This window comes from Equus caballus, chromosome 12, assembly GCF_041296265.1.
Source record: "Equus caballus isolate H_3958 breed thoroughbred chromosome 12, TB-T2T, whole genome shotgun sequence".
Classification (NCBI taxonomy): Eukaryota; Metazoa; Chordata; class Mammalia; order Perissodactyla; family Equidae; genus Equus; species Equus caballus.
The window spans coordinates 36,990,150-37,015,786 of record NC_091695.1 but is presented as its reverse complement, the minus strand read 5'-3'; the positions used below and the strand labels follow the sequence as shown (position 1 = coordinate 37,015,786).

At 37.8% G+C, this 25,637-nt stretch overlaps 1 protein-coding gene across 3 annotated transcripts; it reads left to right on the top strand.

Moving 5' to 3' along the window:
- Positions 1-1,071: 1,071 nt before the first annotated feature.
- LOC100061216 (membrane-spanning 4-domains subfamily A member 4A) lies at positions 1,072-25,637 on the top strand. 3 transcript variants are annotated; one of them, XM_014729587.3, is made up of 7 exons: positions 1,072-1,276; positions 13,155-13,314; positions 14,395-14,532; positions 17,657-17,713; positions 19,209-19,367; positions 23,344-23,445; positions 25,341-25,637. In XM_014729587.3, exons 2-7 carry the CDS (start codon positions 13,189-13,191, stop codon positions 25,503-25,505), a joined length of 747 nt encoding a protein of 248 aa, XP_014585073.3. In that variant the 5' UTR covers positions 1,072-1,276; positions 13,155-13,188; the 3' UTR covers positions 25,506-25,637. The 3 variants fall into 3 exon arrangements, with proteins under 3 accessions (XP_014585073.3, XP_005598252.3, XP_070084856.1); XM_005598195.4 differs by having other exon boundaries at positions 1,078-1,276; positions 13,169-13,314; XM_070228755.1 differs by lacking the exon at positions 19,209-19,367 and having other exon boundaries at positions 1,103-1,276.

The window sequence follows — 25,637 nt, the reverse complement described above, 5'->3', positions numbered from 1 at the left end:
AATATTTTCCGATTTTATAATTGTACAGAGGAGTGCGAAAGTAAGTCTGGTTCCTTTATGACTGGAAGAATTGTGCTTTAATTTTAAAGTGATATCTATAAACAGAGATGACTTTTCTTCATTCTGTTGACTCTGTCTGGCAACCCCTTACTCTCCTTGACGCAGCTCTCCTTTCATTTGTCTGTCTTCTCCTCGTTCAACAAGTCTCCGGTTAGATGGCCCCTCCTCCAGGAATTCTCCTCTGCTTCACCAAGATTGGATTAAATGATCCTCCTATGAGGTCTCTTAGAATTCTCTTCTTTAAGTTGCAGAGAACTGATTATCCTGGATTTCGATGGTATGTTTACTTGTCCTGATGCCCCATAATCTATTAGCTCATTGAGGTCAGGATCTCTATCATTTTCCACCATTTTATCTGCAGCATATTATGTACTGTTAGGCTCATAGTAATTTTCTCTAAGAAAATGTTGAATGAATGAGAACTGAACACCACTCTGCATTCCTCCTCCATGTAAACTAACTATTGATTTTATATTACAAATGGGGAATCTTAGGTTTAGAGAAATAACAAAGTCATGCAATAAATGATTGGTATTGAGTTTGTCTTTGTCAAAGGGCAGGCTCTTTCTATGATACCAACTTCCTCTTTGATATAGGAAAGTGCCACATTAATTATTGCTATGCAAACAATTTGTCGACATTTTATAGACATTCATCTCTAATGGTGGAATTTCACATAAACAATACTTTTAAGTTGTGTCTAGAATGGCAACACACAGTTCTCTAGGAGACAGGGCAAATGTGTGAAATTGTGAAAAGGGGCTTTCCAAATGATTTTCAAATGCCATTAAATTAGTATATGGATATAAAGGCCTTGAGCAGAGTCTGACATACAGTAAATCCTCAACCACTGATCTCCACTGATAAACACTATATACACGGATATACCACTAATAGTGGTAATAACCACTATTATTTTCCTGTAAAAGACTCTATGAGGCAGTCACTGCTTGTTTAGCAAATTTCACAATAGACTTCCACACCCATATTAGGAACACAGGCTCAATTATCACTTCCGATGTAAAAAAGGAACTAGCTCTGATTGTCAGAAATACTTTACACCGCCTTTGGGATTTAGAAAAATTGCTAGGAGAGGAATTCAGATCTAAACTGAGATGTGAAGTTGGGGCGAGTGATTGTAATCTGAACTGAAGACACGTTACCAGAGTCTCCAGCACTCTTAAGACACACGCATATGTTACTGGATTGAAGAAAGGTAGGTCCAGGGACAAGCATTCCTAGGCTTTGGGACTGATGGTTTCCTCAGCCACTGGTTCTAAGACTCCTGGGAGAGGAATGAGAGAAGATAAGGTTACCTCCCATGGTACAAGGTGGTATTCCAAGTTGGGGAGGGTTGAGTGCAACTTTAAATGTACATTTTGGGGGTTTGGGGAATGATATTTGCTGCAGAAGATGGGGATAAGGACAGCCTCCTAATGGATGATGCTGGATGAACTGGTTTTAGTTACTTTTGTTCTATAAACCCCCAGGCTCTCAGGAAACTTGAAATCAACCTTTTACACTTTTAACTAATTATTTCATGTACTCTTGATGTCCCTTCTTCCATGGTCTTTCTTCTCTTTCTTGACTTTTTTTTTTATATTTGACATTTAAGAAATGATCTGCCACCTGCAGAATTTGGTGGAGATGTTGTAAGGCAAAGGCAGATTCCCCAGTCTTATGCAGGCCCTGAGATAAACGGTGCCCTGCTTTAGTTCTCCAACTATCTTTGACACCATTCATGAGACACCCAAGCCATAAACTGAGGCTGCTCATGAGGAAGTTTTCTAATGAAAGAGGTTTTGTAGATTCTTAGCATTCTGGGGATCAGAAAGGCTTGAAGGCAGTTGTGCACAATGCATTCTTTCCTTGGATGAAGTAAATGAAAGCTGGAGAAAGGATGTAACTTGCCTAGAGTCACACGAGTTAGTAAAAGAGCGAGGAGTAGAACCCAGACTTCTCAATTACTAGTACAGGCTTTTTCTCTGCTCAGGTAACAATTTCTACATTACCGTCATCATCTTCCATCAAACCATCCAAGTTCAGGTCTTCCTTTGGGCCTGTCTTCTATTTCATAAATTTGAGAAGGAAGAAAAGGCAGGTCCTCCTCATGCTCCCTCCTTGGCAATGGTGACCCATGTGGGGGATGGTGACATAAAAATAAGGAAACCAAAGATTGATGTTGCTGCTGATCCATAAGGAGATTGGAGCCAGTAGAAGAAGAGAGGTGTTTTCTAGTTTCTCCACATCTGTAACAGGGACAACAATAAAAAAAAGACGCTGTAGTCGTCACTGGCCCAATATATGTCACAGGTGATGTGGCAAGACCAGGATTCAGCATCTTCCCCAATCTGGAAGAATTGTCTCTCATCTCTATCCAATATTCTCTGCTGTTTTAGCTTCCTAGCTATATGTATACAGGAAACTTGAGCCCTGGAGGATATCCACAAATTTTTGCCCTTGAGGAATTCACCTTCCTAGATAATTAAAACATGGATTTCTATGGGATGAAGGTAGGAGCGGTTATATGAACTTATAGCCAGAGTATTTGGAAAGACAGAGCACTGGGCCTGGGTGACCAAGACCTGACTTGTGTTGCCACAGAACTATGGAAAGAACACAAAAGTCATTTGAAAGCCTTATTTTAACGTAATGTCTGCTCTGGTTATCCTCACAGTCTTATTATATAGAGAGGGAGAAACAATGTTTGCTAAGACTGAACCTAAGTTTCCTAAATACTGAGTCTGAATGTATGTCTGAGAGATCAATGCAGAGGTTCCTTTGCATTACAGAGAGGTAAGCTCAGGTACACATTCAGTTGGATGAAGAAGAATCATTGGTACTGACCTTTACAACACTTTTGGTCTCTATAATGTATGAAAGAAATGACTAAGATTTCTTAAACCCCTCGTTGCCATAGTAGGTTGAGTAAGCCCTGTTTGGGGAATGGAGGAGCTGGGGAGCTGTACCTGAGAGAAGGCAGAGATTGTAAAGTACTGTCAGTGTGTGACGAGATCAAATCCTTGGGGATTGTTGTTGTGGGGTGTCTGTTGGAGGGGCGGAACATTCTTGAAATCGGTTCAACGTGTGCAAATACCCCCTTATAAGAATGAAAATGTTTCTCTGGAAGTATTAAAATAAGTCCAATATATTTGTGTCCAAAATATAGTCCAAAAATAAAAAGAGAGCGATTCATGGTAAGGTTAGGATAATAGATAGGAGCTGAAGCAGCAGAGCTGCTCCTATCAACAACATTACCCATTTAAGCTTTAGAGTAAGGGTACTGGGATGCCAAGGAAGGATTTTAGGGAGGAGACTGACAAAATTGTTTTTGTACTTTAACATGATCATTCTGGCTACAAAGTAGAGAATGAACTGGACATATGGGGTCACAAGAGGACACAGGAGAACATTAAGCGGCTTTGACAACGTTCCTCATGAAAATTGGAAGATAGCTAAGCCTGAGGATGTGGGAGAAAAGGTTGTGTAGGGTGAGAAGAACATGACTCATTTGGACATGGAGGGTGGATAAAAGAAGGCATCAGTGGAAAACTACCATGTTGTTTAACATGAAAACCTGCGTGAATTGTTGGATCTTCCATTAAGGAAAACACTTGGAATCCCACAATCCTCTTATAGTTCTTGTTACCTGTAGCTTTTGCTGTGTGATGTTAGGAACTTCAAAATAATCTCCTCTACATACTTTTCATTGCACCATTAATTTTTTGAAAGAAAAATGTTGAGGAAGACTGGATATCTTCTGTTTAGGTCTTCTAAGGTTCAAAGTTAAAATTCTCCCTATTCCCCTCTGGAACAAGTTGTTAAATGAAGATCAAATTATGGGCTTTATTATAATGACTTTAAATTAAGTTCAGAGGGGTAGATCTGCCAAGAAAAACTGGATTAGAGGATGTGGATTCGATTGAAGGCCAAGAAGAAAGCTACCTATTTTATGCTCTTAGCTCTAAATTGAGATCTTGGGTTCTGCTCAGGGGATGCTCATGTATACAGAAAAGTCTGAACATACCCACTCAATAACATGTAATATGTAACCCATCTCACAAACTCAGTTATCATTGGGACAGACTGCAAGATAAAGAGGAGAGTTTAATGGCCTGCCTCTACGTAGTCTTGTATGTAGCTTATTCCATGAGAGCAGAACACAGAGGACAATCCTGACCTTTTTGAACAATCTTTGAGACAAACTGCAAAAGAGAGGAAGCCTCAACCACTGACCACGTGGCACACTGGATAACATACTCTAACAAATCATATAAGCCCCTCTCCTCTGCCTCTCCACATCCTCTATGACAGGAGCAAGTGGGAGCAGGAGGATGTCAGGAACCAAAATCCCTCTCTAGCATGTCCTTGAATGGCAGGAAGTGTGAGAAGAAGTTTGTTTTATATGGATAGCCAAAAAATGGGTAAATAACAGTAGTAACAGGAATAATAATAGCATGTATTTAGTATTCGTTACATGACGTGCACTGGTTTAAATGCATGATCTCATTACTAAATTCCCACAAGAGGTAGGCACTATTATTTACAGTACAGAGTTATAGAAACACAAGATTAAGCAACTTGATTAAAGAGTGACAGAGCTGGAATTTAAATCTAGGTGGTATAATTCCAGAACATCTTCACTTAAGAAGATCCACTCTACTAGTCTGGTGAATGCGAGAACTATTTTGTTTGCACATTTGTCCACTCATCAGTTCATGGACATTTGGTGTGTTTCCTTCTTTTGGCCATCCTGGATAATACCACTAAAAAAATGCATATACAAGTTTTTATGTGGACTTGATACGTTTTCGTTTCTCTCTGGTATATGCCTGGGAGTGGAATTGTGGGTCATATGCTAAGTCTGCTCTTAACGTTTTGAGGTACTTACTTCCAAACTCTTTTCCCAAGTGGATGCACCGATTTTCAATCTCAACATCAATGTTTGATGGCTCCAATTTCTCCACATTCTCAATATCACTTATTACTGTGTCTCTATTTTTTCCATCCTAGTAGGTGTGAAGTGCTATCTTACTGCGGTTTTGATTTACATTTTTTTTGATAAGGAATATTTGCCCTGAGCTAACATCTGTGCCGATCTTCCTCTATTTTTCGTATGTGGGATACTTCCACAGCATGGCTGGTGAATGGAGTAGGTCCGCACCCAGGATCTGAACACCCGCCAAAGCAGAGCTCACAGAAATTCAACAACTCGGCCACGGGGGCTGGGCCCTTGATTTACATTTCCTAAATGACAAATGATGTTGAGCATTTTTTTTCCTGTGCTTGTCAGCCATTTGCATATTTTCTTTGGAGAAATACCTATTCAAATTCTTTGCCCATTTTTAAGTTGGGTTTTTTTTCTGCTTTTGTTATCATTGAATTGTAAGAATTCTTTATATAGTCTGGATCCAAGTCCTTCATCAGATAAAGGATTTGAAAATATCTTCTCTCATTCTGTGAGTTGTTTTTGCACTGCTTTCATGGTGCCCTTGGAAGTAGGAAAATTTCTAATTTTGAAGATGTCTAATGTATCTGTTTTTTTTTTCTTTTTGGTTGATTGAGCTTTTATTTTTACAGCTAAGAAACCATTGTCTAACCCAACTTCACAAAGACTAACTCTTATGTTTTCTTCTAATAGTTTTATATTTTTAGCTCTTATATTTAGGTTTTTAATACATTTAGAGTTAATTTTTTTATTTTGTGTGAGGAATGGTCTGACTTTGTTCTTTAACATTCTTTTACAATGAATTGGGTTGTGTCTTTCTCATTTTTTAAAGAGCTTTTGAAGAAAGGTTATTAATTCTTTTTAAAATGCTTAACTGAATTCACCATTGAAATCATACGAGCCTGGGCTTTTCTTTGTAGGAATTTTTTAATTACTAATGTAATTTCCTGTTATAGACCTACATAGCCTTTGTATTTCATCATAAGTCAGTTTTGCTAGTTAGTCTCTCTATAGGAATTTGACCATTTCATCAAAGTTATCTAATTTATTGGTATACAATTGTTCCTAATATTTCCTTATATTTTTTTATTTCCGTTAGGATGGTAATCATGCTCCCTTTTTCATTCCTGATTTTAGAAATTTCTTCTCATACTTTTTCTTGTTCAATCTAGTTACAGGTTTTCCAACTTTGTTGATCCTTTCAAAGACTATCCCATCCCAAGAATTCATTTTTGTTGTGGCTATTGTTTTTTTTTTTTGCTTGTCTGTTGCTATTTTTTGTTTGTTTGTTTAATGACTCCTTGATCTCTCTTGTGAAGTCTGTATTTTTTGCAATCTGTTGACATTGAAGTTTCTGCTTGATTGGCTTAACGGTCAGGTAATGACTTAACAGATATCCTTAGGAGCCTTAAAATAGTTTGCCTCCCATTCTTTTCTGTTAGGCTGTGAGTGTTTATGTATTGGGACAACTTCAATGCTCCAGTAGTTTACAACTCTGTCTTTGCCTTTCCTTCTTATTTGCACAGAACTTAAAGATCAGTCATAGTTGAAGAATTAGAGAATTCTCAAGTCTTTCCTGGCCTTGCACACAACCCTTCACATGTACATGGCTTTCTAGATTCCCAGGGATATATCATGATTTTTTCAAAGCTCCCTGCACGTATCTCATTCCTGTTATTTATTATTTTAAGTTTTTAATTGTTTTGGGGGGGAATTAGCCCTGAGCTAATATCTTCTGCCAATCTTCCTCTTTTTGATGAGGAAGACTGGCCCTGAGCTAACATCCGTACCCATCTTCCTCTACTTTATATCTGGGACGCATGACATAACATGACTTGACAAGTGGTGTGTAGGTCCACACCCGGGCTCCAAACCGGTGAACCCCAGGCCACCAAAATGGAACATGCCAACTTAACTGTTGTGCCACCAGGCCAGCCCCTAAGTTTTTAATTTTTATCCAGCTTTTTCTTTGCCCCAAGACCTATCACTGCCTCAGGAAACTGTGAATTAAACAATTTCTGGTGATTGTTTTTGACAAACACCTTGAGGTGAGGGCTTCACTCACCGAAGGAACCCTAAGTAAGATCAAATAAAGCCAAGATGCATGAATGGAGCTTTTACAGATAGTTGTCAAACAGATCAAATAGTGGCAATTCTCTGGGGATGGGGCATTTTAGGGGTTTCCAATCCTGTTCTAACTCTCTCATAGGCCGTTAGGCTACTGGTTTTTACAGCTGCCTTGGTTCTAAGGCTTCTGCTTTTCAGGGATAACACAGAGCACAGAGTTGGCAGAGAGGAATGAGACTTGGATAAGTTAAAACATGAAACAGCTCAAAAAAAAAAACAAAAGCTAGTAGACAGAATCAATGAAACCAAGAGTCGGTTCTTCAAAAGATCAACACAATTGACAAAAATTTAGCTAGATTAACTAAGACAAAAAGATAGAAGACTCGAATAAGAAAAATTAGAAATAAAAGAGAAGACATTTTTACCAATTTTACAGAAATAATAAAATGATTATAAGAGAGTACCATGAAAAATTGTACTCAAGAAAATGGGTTAACCTAAATGAAATGGACAAACTTCTAGAAACATACAACCTACCTAGACTGAATCATAAAGAAATAGAAAATGGGGAGAGCACTATAGCTAGTAAGGAGATTGAATGAATAGTTAAAAACTTCTCCAAAAGAGAAAAGTCAAGGACAAGAAACCTTCACTGGTGAAATCTACTAAACATTTAAAGAAGAATTAACATCAATCTTTATCAAACTCTTACAAAAAATTCAAGAGGAAGGAGCAACTCCTAAGTCATTCTCTGAGGCTGGCATTACCCTAATACCAAAGCCAAATAAAGACATTACAAGAAAAGAAAACTACAGACCACTATCCCTTTTGATTATTGATACAAATATCCTCAACAAAGTACTAGCAAATCAAATTCAACAGCATACTAAAAAGATTACATTCTATGATCAAGTGGGACTTAGACCTAGAATGGAAGGATAGTTCAACATATGCAAATGGATCAATGTAATATATCATATTAACAGAATGACACAATACATGATCTGAATTAATGTAGAAAAAGCATTGGAAAAATTCAACATCCTCTCATGAATAAAACATCCAGAAAACTAGCAGTGGAAGGACACTACCTCAACATAGTAGAGACCATATATGAAAAACACACAGTCAACATCATACCCAATGGTAAAAGAATGAAAGCTTTCCTCTAAGATCAGGAATAAGACAAGGACGCCTGCTTTTGCCAATTTATTCAAGATAAAAATAGAAATCCTGGTCAGATCAATTAGACAACAAAAAGAAATAAAAGGCATGACATGCTCTTATATGTAGAAAACTCTAAAGATTCCATACACAAAACAGTCGTAGAAGTAAGAAATGAATTCAACCAAGTTTCAGGATACAGAATCAGCACACAAAAATTAGTTGCTTTTCTATACAATAACAAGGAACCATCTGAAAAGGAAATTAAGAAAATGATTCCATTTACAATAGCATCAAAAAAATATTTAGGCATAAACTTAACTAATGGAGGGGAGACCTTCACACCAAAGACTACAAAACATTGTTGAAAGAAATTGAAGATGACACAAATAAATGGAGAGACACCCCGTGTTCATGGCCTGGAAAACTTAATACTGTTAAGATTGAAGTATTGAAAAGATTCAATGCAGTACCTATCAAAATCCCAATGACACATTTTCTCAAAGAAATAGAAAATTCCATCCTAAAATTCATATGGAATCTCAAGGGAATCTGAATAGCCAAAACAATTTTGAAAACTAAGAACAATTTTGGAGGTCTCACACTTCTTGATTTAAAAACTAACTACAAATCCATGGTAATCAAAACAGTGTGGTACTAGTATAAAAATAGACATATAGATCAATGGAATAAAATAGCCCAGATATAAATCCTCACATATATGGTCAAGTGATATTTAACAAGGGTGCCAAGACCTTTAAATGGGGAAAGGACACTCTTTTCAAAAAATAGTGTTGGGAAAACTAGATATCCATATGCAAATGAATGAAGTTGATGGTCTGGCCCTGTGGCGTACTACTTAAGTCCAGCACGCTCCAATTCAGTGGGCCAGTTTCATGTGTTTGGATCCTGGACATGGACCTATACCACTTGTCAGCCATGCTGTCCTGGTGACCCACATACAAAATAGAGGAGGATTGGCAGACATGTTAGCTCAGGGCGAATCTGCCTCAACATCAAGAACAAAAAATTGAAGTTGACCCTTACTTTACACCATATATGTACAAAAGTTAGTTCAAAATACATCAAAGACCCAAATTTAAGAGATAAATTATAAAAGTCATAGAAAAAAACATAGATTGAAATTTTCATGACATTAAATTTGGCAATGATTTCTTGGATATGACACAAAAAGCAAAGCATGGGCAACAACAACAAAAAATAGATAAGTTGGACTTTATCAAAATTAAAAACTTTTGTTCATAAAAGGAGACTATCAACAGAGTGAAAAGGCAATCCATGGAATGGAGAAAATATTTGCAAATCAGTTATCTGATAAGGGATTGATATCCAGAATATATAAAGAACTCCACAACAAAGAAACAAAAAACTTCTTTCAACAATGGGCAAAATACTTGAATAGACATTTCTCCGATAAGATATACAAATCGGCAATAATCAGGTGAAAAGAGGCTCAGCGTCGCTAGTCATTAGGAAACTGAAAATCAAAACCACAATGAGATACCACTTCATACCCACTTAGAAGTCTATTTTCAAAAAAACAGACACTACGAAGTTTGGCAAGGAGGTGGAGAAATTGGAGCCTTGAGTGGTGTGGTGGGAATGTAACATAGTGCCACCGCTGCGGAAACCAGTATGGTGATTTCTTTAAAAATTATAGTACTGGAGTCTTTGGCCAGAGCAATTAGGCAAGAAACAGGAATAAAAGATATCCAAATGGAAAGGAAGATCTAGTATTTTATGTTTTGTCTTCATTTTTAACCTAATACATTAGATATTGTTGTTCTTATTTTGTACAAACAATTTGTGTACACGCAAGTTCACCAGTTTCTTTGCTCACCGTTCCTTCTTGTATCGAGGAACATCCTTCTGGGTTTCATATGCCTTACTTTCGAAGCACATCATGTAGAAGTTCTGTTTAGTAAATGTGCTGGCAAACTCTGTCAGGTGTTTACTTATCTGAAGATGTCTTTATTTTACCCTTGATCTTTTTTTTCTTTTTTTGAGGAAGATTATCCCTGAGCTAACTACTGCCAATCCTCCTCTTTTCACTGAGGAAGACTGGCCCTGAGCTAACATCTGTGCCCCTCTTCCTCGACTTTATACGTGGGACGCCTACCACAGCATGGCTTTTTGCCAAGTTGTGCCATGTCCACACCTGGGATCCGAACCAGGGAACCCTGGGCTGCCAAGAAGCGGAAAGTCTGAACTTAACAACTGCCCCACTGGATGGGCCCCTTACCCTTGTTCTTAAAGTACAGCTTTGGTGCATAACGAACTCTAGGTCTATAGTTGTTTCAAACATATTTTTCTGTGGTTTTCTGGCTTGCATTGTTATCAATCTAATTGCCCTTACTTTGCGTGTGATCTCACTTTTCTACTACTTTGAAGATCATCTTTGTTCTTTGCTATCTTTAAATTCTTTATATTGTGTTTCAGTATAGATCTGTTAAAGATACTGCTTGGTGTATGTTATATGACCTGTGTCTGTGGGTTTAAGTATTGCACCAGTTAAAGAAAATATACAGTTATCATTCCAAATGTTGCCAATTTGGCCTATCCTACATTTTTTTTCTCTTTATAGTTCTCTACTTATACATATTCTAGAGCTTTTCATTCTTCACTTCTTATCTTTTAACCTGTATTCTATCATGAATATTTCCTTGTCTCTCTACATGGCTTCTGGTTGATTTCTTCAGCTTTACCTTCCAGTTCACTAATTCTCTTTTCAGTTGTTCCTTGCTATTTAACACATTGACTAATTTATTTTAAATGTCAACATTATCTTTGTTCACATTTTAAATTTGTCATATCACTTTTTTGCACTTTGTAGATTTTAGCTTTTGTGATTCCATTTTCTTTTGAATGTTTTATCCACATTTATTACATAGTCTGTGTTTGATTATGCTAATATCTGATGCACTTGGTGTTTCTCATTGATAAATCTTATGGTATCTTGGTTTTTGTGCATTTGATGATCTGTGATCGTGATGATATATTACAATGATCCTAATCTGTGTGATTTCTTGGGGACTTACACTAGGAACGCATGCTCCCTTCTTTGTGGACTCCAATGTAAGACTTATTTAGAGACAGATGGCTTTCTACAAAAGGGGCTTTTTCATGTGATTTCTCTTTTATTTCTGCCTTTTACTTCTCAGAACTATACTTGTGCAGAGAGTTACAGCTATCAAATGGTGCCTTCATTCTCAGGATTATAAACAAGAATATATGTTTGTAGAAAACATATGTAGAGGTTCAGTGAGCCTCTTAACTTTGAGAAGTGTAATCTCAAAATCTGTGGCCGTAGGGACCTGATTCTTTGACACTCTCCCTACATTTCCCCTAATTTCATCCTCATGCAATCTTGGTTGCTTTTTACAGTCTTTTCATCTGAGTTATGGGGATTTTAGTTGTTTCTCAGCTTCAAAATGGAGTTCCAAATTTCTTTCTCTATATTGATTTAGGAAATTTTCTAGAATAGAAGAAGAAACGCTGAATTTTGGGTTACATCCTCTTATGTACTTCTTGATCTTAACTATTTTAATCTGTTTCACATTATGTATTGCTCATGAATTATTAATTACAGTTTTCTGTCTTATTTTTTTAATTTTTTAATTTAACTTTTTATTTAATGATTTCTTATTTTGTACTTTTCATTTTACTGCTTTACATAGCTTGGAATGTATATTTAACCAAATTAAATTAATGTCTTAAATGATTAATCTTTTGTTTTCATTAGGACTTTTTTTCACTGTCTTTAAAGTTCACTCATTTTTTTGCTGATTTCCATCAGTGTTATTGCTAGATAACTAATAATGTAGTTCTGAGGGCCATCTGAGTATAAACATAAGTTAATAATTCTTTCCAGAGAAATCTGAATTCTTCTCCAGTACATAGAAAATTTGTGCTACTAGAACATTCTTTTACTTTGTGCCACCAATAAAAGGGCACACACGTCCAATCTTGAGACTTTCACAGAGCACCAATGAAGCATAAATGGTATCAGAATTGATTGTGGCTTTGCAGAGTCTTAACAAGTTTTACTTCCTTCAAAATTTATAGAAATGAGCCATGCAACATCTAAATATGGAATCAAATGAGTAGATAAAAATGTTCATGTGACTTCAACTTATCTCCACATAACTTGATTGGGGTTACTGTATTGAGGAGACAAAGTGGCATAAAGAGTATCACGTTGGTGTTTTGAGATTCAGAAAGATAATTTTTTATGTCCTTGCTATGCATTGCAAAGTTGAGATTCAAAGCATTTTAATGGGAAAAGAGATTTAAGTTCCTGGTGCCAGGGATATGACTCAGGATCATAAATTAAATCCCCAAAGTCCAGAGTTTATAGGGTAAAATACAAGGTTACGCAAATGGTATTTAGTAAAGATGAGCGTAAGGAAGACGTCTGGTTCTAAGAGTGCTCTGAGTCACAGTACTCTGATTAGAAAAGGAAGACTACAAAATACAGTAAATTGAAATGTAGATGATTCTGTGCAGTTTATTACTATTTTAGAAGTTATCTTTCAAATAGGAAATGTTTGTAATCAAGGGAATATCCCGTAGTAGGGATAGAGATAAAGTCTGAGTGCAGTCTTGATATATGACCTGGAAGACATTTCCCTAATTTGCAGAGCCCAGAATACTCACATCAATTCTATTCATATTTCTATCTCTTCAATACTTTCTAGCATCTTGATGCCACATGGCATTTCCCAATCTCTCTTTCTCTCTCTCTCTCTCCTTGTCCTACTTTCCTGGCTGGACTGTGAAATGATGACATTTTGCGAAGATGACTAATAGCCATTATAATAGATGAAGGGCATGTAGACCAGAGGTTGTTGTAACGTTTCCACAGCCTCATCCTGTATTACATTTCTCATTGTAGCACCTTTTCTGCAGCTACGGCAACCATACAAGGAATGGAACAGACCACACCAGGGGCTGGCCCTGGCATGTACCAGCCGGGACATCATGTTTCTCTAAACTCATATCTGTGGAAAGGGATGCCAGAGAAGTTCTTGAAGGGGGAACCCAAAGTTCTTGGGGTAAGTCAGTTGCAGATCTGGGAGAAGACAAATCGTGTTGTAGAATCACAATGGATCAGATCTAACACCAAATACTTTGCCCCACTAGTGTCATAATACATCAGCCAGCCCTAAGAACATCAGTATTTTGTCTTCAAGCCCTATCACTTGTGAAATGATACAGTATTCTATTACATCATGCTTCTGATTAAGTTGTATTTAAAACATAGTGACTTCAGATCTACTCTCGGGTTGTGGGTCATCCCTGATAACTATATTTAACTTCAGCGTGGAAGATTAGAGAAAGAAAGGGACACATGTACACCAGGTGGTGTCCCATCCAAAGACCTTCCTGATAGCTGACAGCCCCATATTGTTACTATCTCCTCTGCAAAATTTTCTTAGCCTTCTTCCACCCTCAGTGCATCTATGTCTGGAGTCACAGGTGGATGTGCCTAAAAGAAATGGAAGGTTTAAAGAAAGACAGGCTAGTGCAGGTGGGAGGACAGTGAACATAGAGGTTTATCTTTAGCCCAAGCTTTAAACCAATGGGACAAAGTCACGGTGACACTTTGGATCCTTTCGAGTGGCATGGGGTAATGTACCCCAACTTCTCTATTTTATACCCCTGTACTCACTCATGTCCTCAGGCCCCAGACCCCTGGAGAATGGCATATTGCTCTTCTCTTTGTCTTCCGCTGTACATTCTTTCTTGCCTTAGATTTCTTCTCCTTGCTAGAATATTTGCTTCATAATTTCTGGGTCACTTCTATTTGAACATGTGTGAAGGAAAGCAACAGTTGTGGTAGGAGTAGCATCACAGGTAGGGATCAGTAAAGCACCTTTGGGTATGTCCTGATACAATCTTTTTTATCCTGAAATTACTGAGGCAATTGGGCTAAATGTCCTAAGAGGTCATTTTAGTAAGTTAACATATCCACAGTTCTTTATGTGAAAGAAAAGTGACAGAAGAATATCAAGAAGACCATCTGACTATTTCAAAAGATAGAGAATGAGGGTAACTTAGTGGTTGGAAAGGGGGTGGCTTGGGCACCATTTTTGTGGTAGGTAATGTGTTTTTACTTTCTTCATCATTTCTAGGTTGTGCAGATCCTGATTGCCCTGATGAACTTAAGCTTGGGAATAGTAATGATTACTGTCACGTTGGAATTTGCGTCAGCTCCTTATGAATGCCCCTTATCAGTGCACTCGGGGTACACAGTTTGGGGGTCGGTGATGGTAAGCAGAATACCCTCTGGTTTAGTTGGAGACAACATAGCATGGTTGTTAATTTCCTGAGCTTTAGAGTCATGTCTCAACCCTATCTTGTAGTTCTATAAGTTTGAGAAGAATCTCTAACCTCTTTTTGATTCAATTTTCTCATATATAAAGTGGGAATAATAATATAAAATAATATAAAACTCAAAGAAAGCTAGGCAGGTTAAATATTTAATGTGTATCAGTTAGGCTGCATTACAGCACCATGTAGCAAAAAAATTCAAACCAGAATGGATTAAACATTGAAAGCATTGATTATTTCACAACAAGAAGCCCAGTAGTTAGTCATTTCCAGCAGGTGATTAATTCCAGAGTTACCCCATTGAGGTAACCTCGTTGAGGACTGCTGGCACAACATATCATACTTGTTGGCACACGTCATTGTTCATAAATGTTATGTAGTGCATAAATGTTTTATATCCCCAAGCCAACTATGGGCAAAGGTCATCAATTTGCCAATATTGCCTTAGACTAATCAAGAGTCGCCTCAATGGCTGGGAAGGGTTTATTGAAACTCAAGGGAGACTCAACAAAATGAGAATTTTTTTAGCAGTCACCAAAAGAGACATGGCTGGTATCCAGGCAATTTATAGTCAAGTATCAAATTGTAGCAAACGGTTAGCTTAGCAAATACAACTGCTATTAGATATATTTTGTCTCATAAGTATAACAATAATAGTTATAATTTAAGTTAAATTAAAATTTGAGTTAACAAATTTCCCCCCAGAACAAAATGGAAGAGTTTCTCTGCAATGTGAGAGTGTAAATAGAGTATCCAGTGTCACATTTTACTTACTGACAAGAGGAAAATACATTCAGAAACTGGGTTTGTGTTAGAATTACGGAACCTATTCAAGTGTTGCAGTTTCCATTTATCTACAAAGTTCAGGATGAGATCATTTAAAGTCTATAAGGAGCTAACTTTTTGTGCCCCTTCATCAGTTTATAGAGAAAAATGCAAGCTTCGAAAAACAGAAAAGGCTGTTCTCCTTCTGGGCAGTTGTGCAATGCTTCATGTATCTGATCACACTGATGTCAGTAGTAGCTTTTATTAAACTCTTCCTATGGTCTAGGCACTCTGCTAAGTGCTTTACATGTGCAATTCCATTTCAAGCAATCATCCCAAACTTCTGAGAAAGGATTTGTCATTGTCCCCATTCTATGGATGAAGAAATTGGGACTTAGAGAGATTAAGTAACTCACACAATTATATGGTCTGGGAATCAGGGTTCAAATCAGGCCAGTCCGATTCCAGTATTCCACGCATCTAACCACTCTCGTTTTCTGCTTCCCCTTTCATTTCCTTTTCAACACCACTTTGGAAATCAGTTTTCATAATTTATACCTTTACACATGTTCGGTAGATTACCAGGAGCTGCACGAGCTGCGTTTGTCAACTGAGGCATCACTCAGACTCTTGTAGATGTCCCACTAGATGAGCCGTTGCTTAATTGTGGGAACATTTTTTCTATTTTCAGTTATTCTTCCTACTTTATGTCTACCTGTGAAGTGCCTTCTTTTTCTCCCTTATACAGTACAAGAACCAACACCAAGAACCAGCCACAAATTTCTCTTCTATTTGGCCCTTTAGTCTCCAGTAGAGCTATATTTCCTTTATCACAATGCTTTAAAATTATCCCCACATTAGTCTATTTGTTCCAGTTTTCTTTTGTGTACTTTTGGAACATTTTAAAGTTTCATTTCTATATGTCTTTCACATTCTACATAAAGTTCGTTTCTCTCAGAAATCTTATATATTTTTTGCTATGTAAATATGTAGGTTCTTTTACCAAATCCTATCATCAAACACACAAACACACACATATTTATAATATGTATATATAATTTCTGTATATAAAGATGTTCTCATGTGCTTTACTGAATTTTCTTGGAGTTTATAGTACTTTTTAGTTGATAATATTGGGTGTTTGCAGTATAATATTATTCATATTTAAATTACTCTAATGTTAACCATTTGCTTCAAATATTTTTCTCATATAATTATTTTGGTTAATATACTAAGAATAGTAGTACATAAGAGTCTCCATCTTCATCTTGATTTGGCTGTATGAGATGGCCCCAGCGTTTCCCATTAAACATAATAACGACTTTAAGACTGAGACAGATGTTCTATCATGTTATGGAAAATGCAATACTTCATATTTATAAATAATGTTTAAGTCAATAATAATTTTGAATACTATTAAGTGTCTTATCAATATTGTAAACATGAATAGCAATTAATGTTTTCTCCTTAAATCCATTAATCTCATAAGTTAGAATATTTCAATATTAAAAAAATTTAGACTTTTGAAGAAATACTCCACATATTCAAGTTTCATTTCATATAATTTGATAGATGAGACTCCCTGCTACTTTTTTCCTAGGAGACTTAGTTTATGTTAATCATCTCTATGTCTTCATAATTAGATATTTGTTGAGGAAATTTATCAAAGTGGTTCCTTAGATCCGTGATTTTTGGTATTAAGATAGAATTTTTGAAACTTCTGAAATAAAATATTGAAAGCAAACCCAGAAACTCAAACAGTTAAATAGTTTAAGACAGGGCGTCCCATCAACTTGACTCCAGTCATTTTAGCTAGATGGAAAATAATACCCAATTGATGGAGTCAAATGAAATAATATATTCTAATCATCATTTAATATAGAATTTAAAATTTTTCTTTGCTACTATTTTATTTACAACTTTTAATAGTCATTTTTAAACGAAAATAATCATTAGGTTTTTTTCTTTTGCAATATCTTATTAAATTTTGGCACCATATTGTGGTTACTTCATATCTGAAATCGAGAAGCTTTCTTTATATTTCAGTACCCTCAGTTTAAATACCATCACACTTGGGCATTTTCTGAAAGGCTTGATAAACTCTCTTGTGAATTCATCCAGTGGAATTTCTCTCTTGTTTCTGGGAAAGGGGAACAGTTATTTACAAATTTTTGTGTTTCTTCCAATATAATTTGTCTGTTTAACATATTTATCACATTTTGGCATAAGTTTAGGTAAGTTACAACTTCAAATATTTATTTAAATTTTTTTTTTTTACCGTATTTTTCTTTTCATTAGTTTCTTATTTCAGGCTCCTTGTCAACTGCAGCAGGAACTAGAACTACAAGAGGTCTGGTGAGTAATGCTTCCTCATTTTTGCTCGAAAAGAAGAAGGATTAACCACATATGTATTCTGCCAGAAGAGAAAACAAATTTTGTTTGTTTTTAAAACATCAGGAGAGATTGTAAGTTTTACCTAGTTGGATCAGTCTCTCAAAATTGCAGTAAAATTTGGCTGCTGATGTGAAGTGCTGATATGAAGGCGAAGAATCGGGTGAGGGTGGCTTTGTCTATGGAGAATCCACCTCAGATTCACTCGACGAGGTTGGTGCCAATGTAGGGATGGCTGACGGAAGGTTGGGGGTGACTGTTGCTCCTCAGAAACATATTTGGACTCGAGGTAGGACATAACCTATGAATGCTGTAGCTATTACTGTAAAAAGTAGAGTGATTCCAATGTTTCAAGTTTCTAGAAAGGTGTAGGAGCCGTAGTAAAGGCCTCGTCCTACGTGAACAAAAGGGCAGATGAAGAATATGGAGAATTACTGACATGAGAATGAACAGTTTGGGAAGATACTTGCTGAGAGAATCTTTATGAAAATATAGGGAATTTCTGAGAATAAAGTCAATTGGATGGGTCATACAAACCCTCTAAATTGAGATGCAGCCCCCATGACAGTGACGCCAATTGTTGGTGTGGCATCATGTTTATTGACTTATTGATGAAAATATGTATTCCAACTCTGCTCACAAAGGATTTTGATTCAGTTTGCAATGAAAGAAATTCACAATAAGCCTGTTAGAAATGAAGAAGCAGATTTAAAACAAAGCTTTCATGCCAATATGCATCTCACAAAGTCAATAAAAGGCAAAAGCCCAGATCTCAATAAACGTTTTCCCTCGCTAAAGACTGTATTTAAGTTTTCTTCGCTCAAAGAATAAATATAAAACTATGGAGATGATCACTTATGGTTTTTCCACATCTGACCTCAATCTCTCTCTAGTATCTCTTCCAGATATAACCATACCGGTTAAAATCTACCTCATGTTACAGGCACGCTAAACCTCTCATACTTTCTTGAGGAATTTTGCTTCTTGTAAAAAGCCTCCATAACTTCACTGAGAGAAAACAATGTAGGAAAATGAATAGACAGCAAAGGGAGAGAATACACAAAAGGCATGTAGGCGTGAGAGGCAAGCAGTATTTAGAAAATAATTAGAAGTCAGGCACCTGAAACAGTACGTGGTAGGAGATGGATGCAGACAGGACTGTCCAGCTAAAGTTTAAAGGGTTTTGAAAGCCCTGCTAAGGAGATTGGAGTTGATCCCATGTGCTCACGGGAGACTTCTGAAGGATTTAAGTGTGGGAATAACAGGATCATATTTGTGTTTGGGCAGAAGATTAGAACTGAAAATACTGTAAAGAAAGAGACAAGTTAGGAGATTATTGTACTAATCAAGACAGAGAAGATGGCCTGGGTTGGGCAAGAAGTGGTGGGTGTAAAGTGATTGATAGAGACATATCTGAGGATGATGTTGGATGGTTTAATTGATTTTCCTTCCTTTCTAGGTCCAAGGTAGCCTAGGAGTGAACATCACCAGCTCTATCTTTGCTGCATCAGGGATCTTAATCACTATCATGAGCATGATTAATTCTTATTTCCATTACCCTTACTTTTACTATGATCGGAAGTTGGCGAATGGTTCCATAGTCCAATCTGTTTTAATGGTTAGTGCTTCCTCTTTTCGTGGCATACTTTGGTGGAAGTAAGTCACAGGATCCCGGGCTCTGGCAAAAGTAACCATCAGTGTTCCCTAGTTGATGAATCACTTTGGGAAGTTAGAAGTGATTGAGAATTAGGGCAATCTTTTATTTAGGAGTCAGGCCCATGTCTCATCTCTCTCTTTGTTCCTTCTCTAAATGTGATGAGGGAAAGTGGGAAGAAAGCTCATAGTTATAGAAAACTCACTCTGCAATAATTAGTGTGCTAAGCAATTTGCATAATTTTTCCTGTTCAATTTCAAAACACTGTTAAGTATGTCCTATTATCTATTCTAAAACTCGAGCCCAAGTGTCACTCTCTGTATGTCCCAAATCTTCCTGATAGAACCTGATGTAATTACCAGGTTCTCTAATTATAAATTAAAATTCTTTTGAACTTTATCCTATAAGTGGTGAATAACCCATTATCACTCCCACCATTTTTGGATGTCCTTGCAAGATGAAGCACTTTTTGCCTCAAAATCCAGTTCCTGGTAAATTCTCAATCTCTACTCTGTATTCTGTACCAGTTGCCCTCATCAAGACATTATTGTAATTCATTTTTCTTCAAATTACCACTTAAACAAGATTTTGTAGGTAGTGAAACTTCTAGGGGCCAGTCCAGTGGCGTAGGGGTTAAGTTCTCACTCTGCTTCTGTGGCTCAGGGTTTGCTGATTCAGATCCCAGGCGTGGATCTATGCACCACTGATCAAGCCATGCTGTGGCAGGTGTCCCACATATAAAATAGAGGAAGATGAGCACAGACGTTAGCTCAGGGCCAATCTTCCTCAGCAAAAAGAAGAGGATTGGTGGTGGATGTTAGCTCAGGCAAATCTTCGCAGAAAAAAGAATATTCACAAAAAATAAATAAAGTCTTTTAATAAAAAAAAAACTTTTAGAAGTTTTGCATAAGCGTGGGGAGGATCCCACACCACAGCAGACTAAAATGCAATGAAATCTTTATTATTAAAAAGTCATGGGACCAGCCCCATGGCCGAGTGGTAAAGTTTGCGTGCTCCACTGCGGCGGCCCAGGGTTTCGCTGGTTCAGATCCTGGTCTCGGACATGGCACCACTTGTCAGGCCACAGTGAGGTGGCATCCCATGTGCTACAAATAGAAGGACCCACAACTAAAATATACAACTATGTATTGGGGGGATTTGTAGAGAAAAAGCAGGAAAAAAAACCAGGGAAGACTGGCAACGGTTGTTAGCTCAGGTGGCAATCTTTGGGAAAGAAAAAAAATGTCTATCAACCATTCTCAATACTACTGAGTTTTCTGTTATCTCCCCTCCATTTGAGCTTCCAGTCCTTCACTGTACTGCTTAGTTCTTTCTCTTATTGTCTCCTTTCTTCATCTAAATTTGGAAACTCTGCATTCTTCCTAACTTCTTATGCAGGTCAATCACGTTACCTTTTCTTCATTCCTGGCTAGCCCTAGGTGAGTCTTGAGTGCTATATATTCACCCCAAAACAAACCCTTCAGTGTCTTTGCTATAATAATCTACTCTCCTTGAGATTTCTAGCAGTTCTTACAGTAAGCAATTTTATTTCTTACCGCTCTCTCAAAATCAGAAAAGAGTTTATTTGTAGAACTTAAAACTTTTTTTCAAGTTCACACAGTTAGAAATTGGCAAAAGCAAGATTCGATGCTGTAACTTCCTGCCTCTCATCCTCCTATTCTTTAATAATTTTTGTTTAGGTATGCTGAAGAAGAATCTTACTTCCAGTGTCAGAAGTTCTCTCTGTTCATAGACTTTAAGGGCACAATGATAGGCATATAATCTACAATGGACCAGCTTATAGGGCTGGCTTCCCTGGTACAGGACCTTTGCAGGTAGAAGAGCTCTACACTTGGTTTGCTGCTCTGCTCTTCCTGCTTTGAAGTTCTTAACACTTTTTTAACAAGAGGCCCTGTAAATGCTGTAGCCAGTCCTGCCTTCATCTCAATCACCTTCTCCCAGAGACCGCCGTAAATTCCTATTCTGTCTGCATTTTTTCTGCCTGCCCTATAGCAGAGTGCATCCATAAGAGTTTCCTGGAATCTGGAGCATCAGATCTATTCCTACCTGGGTATCTGCACAGTCAGTCCAGTGGTCTATGAGCCCACACATTATGCCCAGTCCCAGGGTTGGCACACTGGGAGGAATAAGAAGACCAGCCTCCACCTTTAGGAAGCTCCAGTCCTTCTGGGAGGAAAAGATAGAAATATTGGAGGGCAGTTAGAGGTTGACAAAGGCCCAAGGGCCTACTTTTGAATACAATTATAAAAAGAGGTTAGAAAGAGGTGAGCTCTTTCTAGGAAAGGTGGAGCGTACACATCATGGAATCATTAGCAGGAGCAGGTGAAATTGCCAATGATCAAGTCTACTTGATCTAGAATTACAGTGGTTTCATATGGCTCAAACTATGTATATTATACGTATTTTTTCTTCTTTTTGTTGGAAATCCAACCTTACACTTGTTTTCATAAATGAAGTTTTATTGCAGCACAGCCACACTCATTTGTTTACAAATTTGTCCATGGCTGCTTTTGCACTGTAACAGCAGAGTTGAGTGTTTGTAATCATATGTCCTGCAAAATCTAAAGTATTTGCTAGCTGCCCCCTGACAGAAAGTTTGTTAACTCCTGGTCTGCCCTGCTAGATGATAAAATCCTTGAAGTTAGGGAAATTGTCTGTTTTGTTTGCTGCTCTATCATCTGTACCTACAAGTCCTAAAATGTAGAGGCTACTGAGTATGTTGAAGAGATGTGTAAATAGATAAAGAAACAATGAATGCAAATATTCTCAAGGTTCACTTGAGTCAGTGTCACTTGTGTTCTGGGGTCTTGATTTTCGGTTCTTCCACAGCAGAGTTACTATCCCTATCCATGGAGAAAAAAGAGAGCATATTTAGACCAAAGAATCCTAGGCATCAATTCAAGCATCTAATTCTACTTTGTGGAATAAGAGTACTGCCCAATGTCTCTCAAATCTGACTATGTGTTTTGGATAAACATTAGACCTAAGCCAATTCCCTGGCGAGATGGATTAGGACCAACTAACTTGATGGTCATTCTTGCATTAGTTTCTTATCGTAGCTGTAACAAATTGCTACAAACTTAGTGACTTAAGACAACATAAATGTATTATTTTATAGTTCTGAAGGTCGAAAGTTTGGAGTGAGTCTCACTGGGCTAAAATAAAGAGTGGTCAGGGTTGTATTCCTCTTGGGACGCTGTAAGAGAGAATCAGTTTGTTTGCTTTTTCTGGCTTCTGGAGGCTGCCTACATTCCTGGGCCTGTCGTCCCATCCTCTATCTTCGAAGCAAGCAGTACAACATCTTCAAATCTCTCTTGGACTTCAACTCCTCTGCCTCCTGTTTCCACTTATAAGGGTTCTGTAATCATTTAGGGCTCACTGGACAATCCAGGATAACCCCTCCATCTCATGATCAGCTGTTAATCTTAATTCTACTGACAAACTTAATTCTCCTTTGTCACGTAACTTGTCACATTCATAGGTTCTGGGGATTAGGGTGTTGACCTCTTTGGTCTGTTACTATTCTACCTGCTATTATTACTCTGCCCACAATTACTAAGTTATGAGATCATATTGTTGTGTCAACTATGTGGATTTCCTAGTGTTTCAAAGAACAAAGTTGATTATTATCTTGATGATCTCTTCCCCCCTCCTTTATAGCATTTTCACATTCTGTATCTGCAATAACACTAGAAAGTAGAGGGTGGGGGAGAACATGATTATTTCATTAGTGAAAAAGTGAGAGGATAATTGACATTCAACAGGATAAGAACTAGATAAGAGTATGGCTGCAATTTAGGAGCCAGTTTTCCTGACCTCTCGCCCATGCTTCTTCTCTTTTGATGTTGTAATCAGTGGTCAGTGTTCTGAACTTGTCAACTCTATTCCTCATGTTCCTTTGTTATGAATTTGTTCTTAGGGTATGGATGCTATGGTGCTCGTTTCAAGTGTGCTGGAGTTCTGCATTGCTGTGTCCCTCTCTGCCTTTGGATGTAAAGTAACCTGTTGTAATCCTGGTCAGGTGAGTATCAGGTTTACCTTGAAGATATCTGCATTAGTTTTCTATTGCTGTGTAATAAATTCCACAAACTTAAAGGCATAAAACAACCCACGTTTATTACCTTTGAGTTTCCATGGTCAAGAGTCTGGGCACAGCTTATCTGCATTCTCTGCTCAGAATTTAAAAGGCTCTAATCGAGGAGTTGGCTGGGGCTGTGGTCTCAACTGAAGCCTCTGGTCCCCTTCCACACTCACATGGCAGAATTTATTTCCTCTCAGCTGTGGAATTCATCACAACTTAATTCTCCTTTGAGGCCCACAGGAGAGCAAAAGTCTTTGGTGATTTAAGCCTCTTTTAAAGGGCTCGAATAATTAAATCAAGTCCATCCAGAATAATTTCCTTTTGGATAAACTCAAAGTCAACTGGTTAGTAACCTATTCACAACTTTGCTATTCCATCATATACACAGGTCCCACCCAAACTGCAGGGGAGGGAATCATACATGGGCATAGGTGACTGGGTATCATCTTACAATTCTGCCTATCACAATGGATAAAGAAAAGCTATTTTTCTTCATCCTGAATCCTTCAAAGGGCCTCCCTTCTTAGTCCAGATCAAAGAATACTTCACTATGGAGAGGTCCCTGGAGAGTGCCAGATGTTACTCCATTATTCTTTTATTGCGTGATTCCCTGGGCTGCTGAAGAAAGTCAGGCTTTCACACTTGTCTGTGAGTGTGCACACCGGCCCATCCTCTCACCCTGAGACTTGCATCAGATCCTCCTGCCTGCTGAGCAGAAAGGATGTCTCCTGGAGATGACTGGGTAGTGGGAGGAGACAAGAGACCAAGAGGAACTAGGAAGAATAGAACAGGATATCTTCCAAGAACTGAGGGTTCCAGGGTGAGAAAATCGATATTAAAACCTGGGAGATGCTCATTCGTTTCATTACGCAAAGGCCTAGTCAAATAAAGGCCAAAACCAAATCATAAAATAAGAATAGTTTGACAAGATTACTTTTCTGGTGCTGTTCTCCCCCATTTGGTGCCTCTTTACTTTCTTTTGGGGGGCCCGTGCTACACCACATCCCCACTCCCACAGCCCTTGCCCATAGCAGAGAGATTGATTAAATCATGTTAACTCTAGTAGTGGACTCTTGAGTTATAAGACCCTAAAAGCTAGAGTTTCTCAGCAATTCCCAGTGATTTTGTAATTTCATTAAGTGAAACATTTGAACCAGGGAGCAAACTCCTTAGTAATATTCATATCATAATATCCAGGCCTGTGTTCTCTTCTGCTCCTAGATTAGTTACAGAGCTGAGTTTTTCTCTCCCTGATTCCACTGGTTACAGAACTGGGAAGCGTGAATCAAGAAAAGCAATGGCTTTGGGCCATATAATGCCTAAGTCTTTATCTCTTCCTGGATCTCCTCCAACATCCACTCCATTTCACATTGAATCTTTAGAAGAATGACCAGCATTTCCTTAGTTTCCTAATGATTTCTGCCTTGTTGGATCACTGTGGTTTTTGCAATGCTTTAGTCATGGCCAGCAAATCAATGATTTGGGTATGCTGTTGCCATCAGTATGAACAACCAGTTTTGGCACAAGAGTCTATATTTTCCATGACACCCTGGTTTACCTAACTTGTTGGGCACCATCATCCACATGGAAGATCAATCCACTTGCAGGACCACAGCCCCAGCTATCAGCATCTCATGCCAAGAGCTATGGCTGAGTGTTTTTCGTAGATCTAGTCTGCTCTAAAGAATGCCTGAGAAACCCCACCAAACTGATGTTGAGACTGAATTCAGGGAAGAAAGGGTAGACTCTGATGATGGTGACATTGTGTGGACAGGAAAGGGAAACCCTGAGGTTATTTGATTGACTCACCTATGGCATTCTGATTGATTTCACAGGTTGTGTTCCTGGTGCCATCAAATCCTCACATGGCAGAAACAGCAACTCCTGTACCAGTTGCAAGAGATATAAGGCCACCTGCAGATCAACAGCAAAAGGTTTCAGAAAACTTTCTTGACAGTTGTGCAAGAACCCCACTTGGAAAAGTACCAGACTCAAACTGATTTTAATATATATGTATATTTAGTTCATAACTATGTTCTCATTTTCCCCCAAGTACTCAACAACTCATTTCACTGGTTCTTTATCCACAATAGCAAAAAGTAAATAAATACATCATGCATATTATGAGTAAA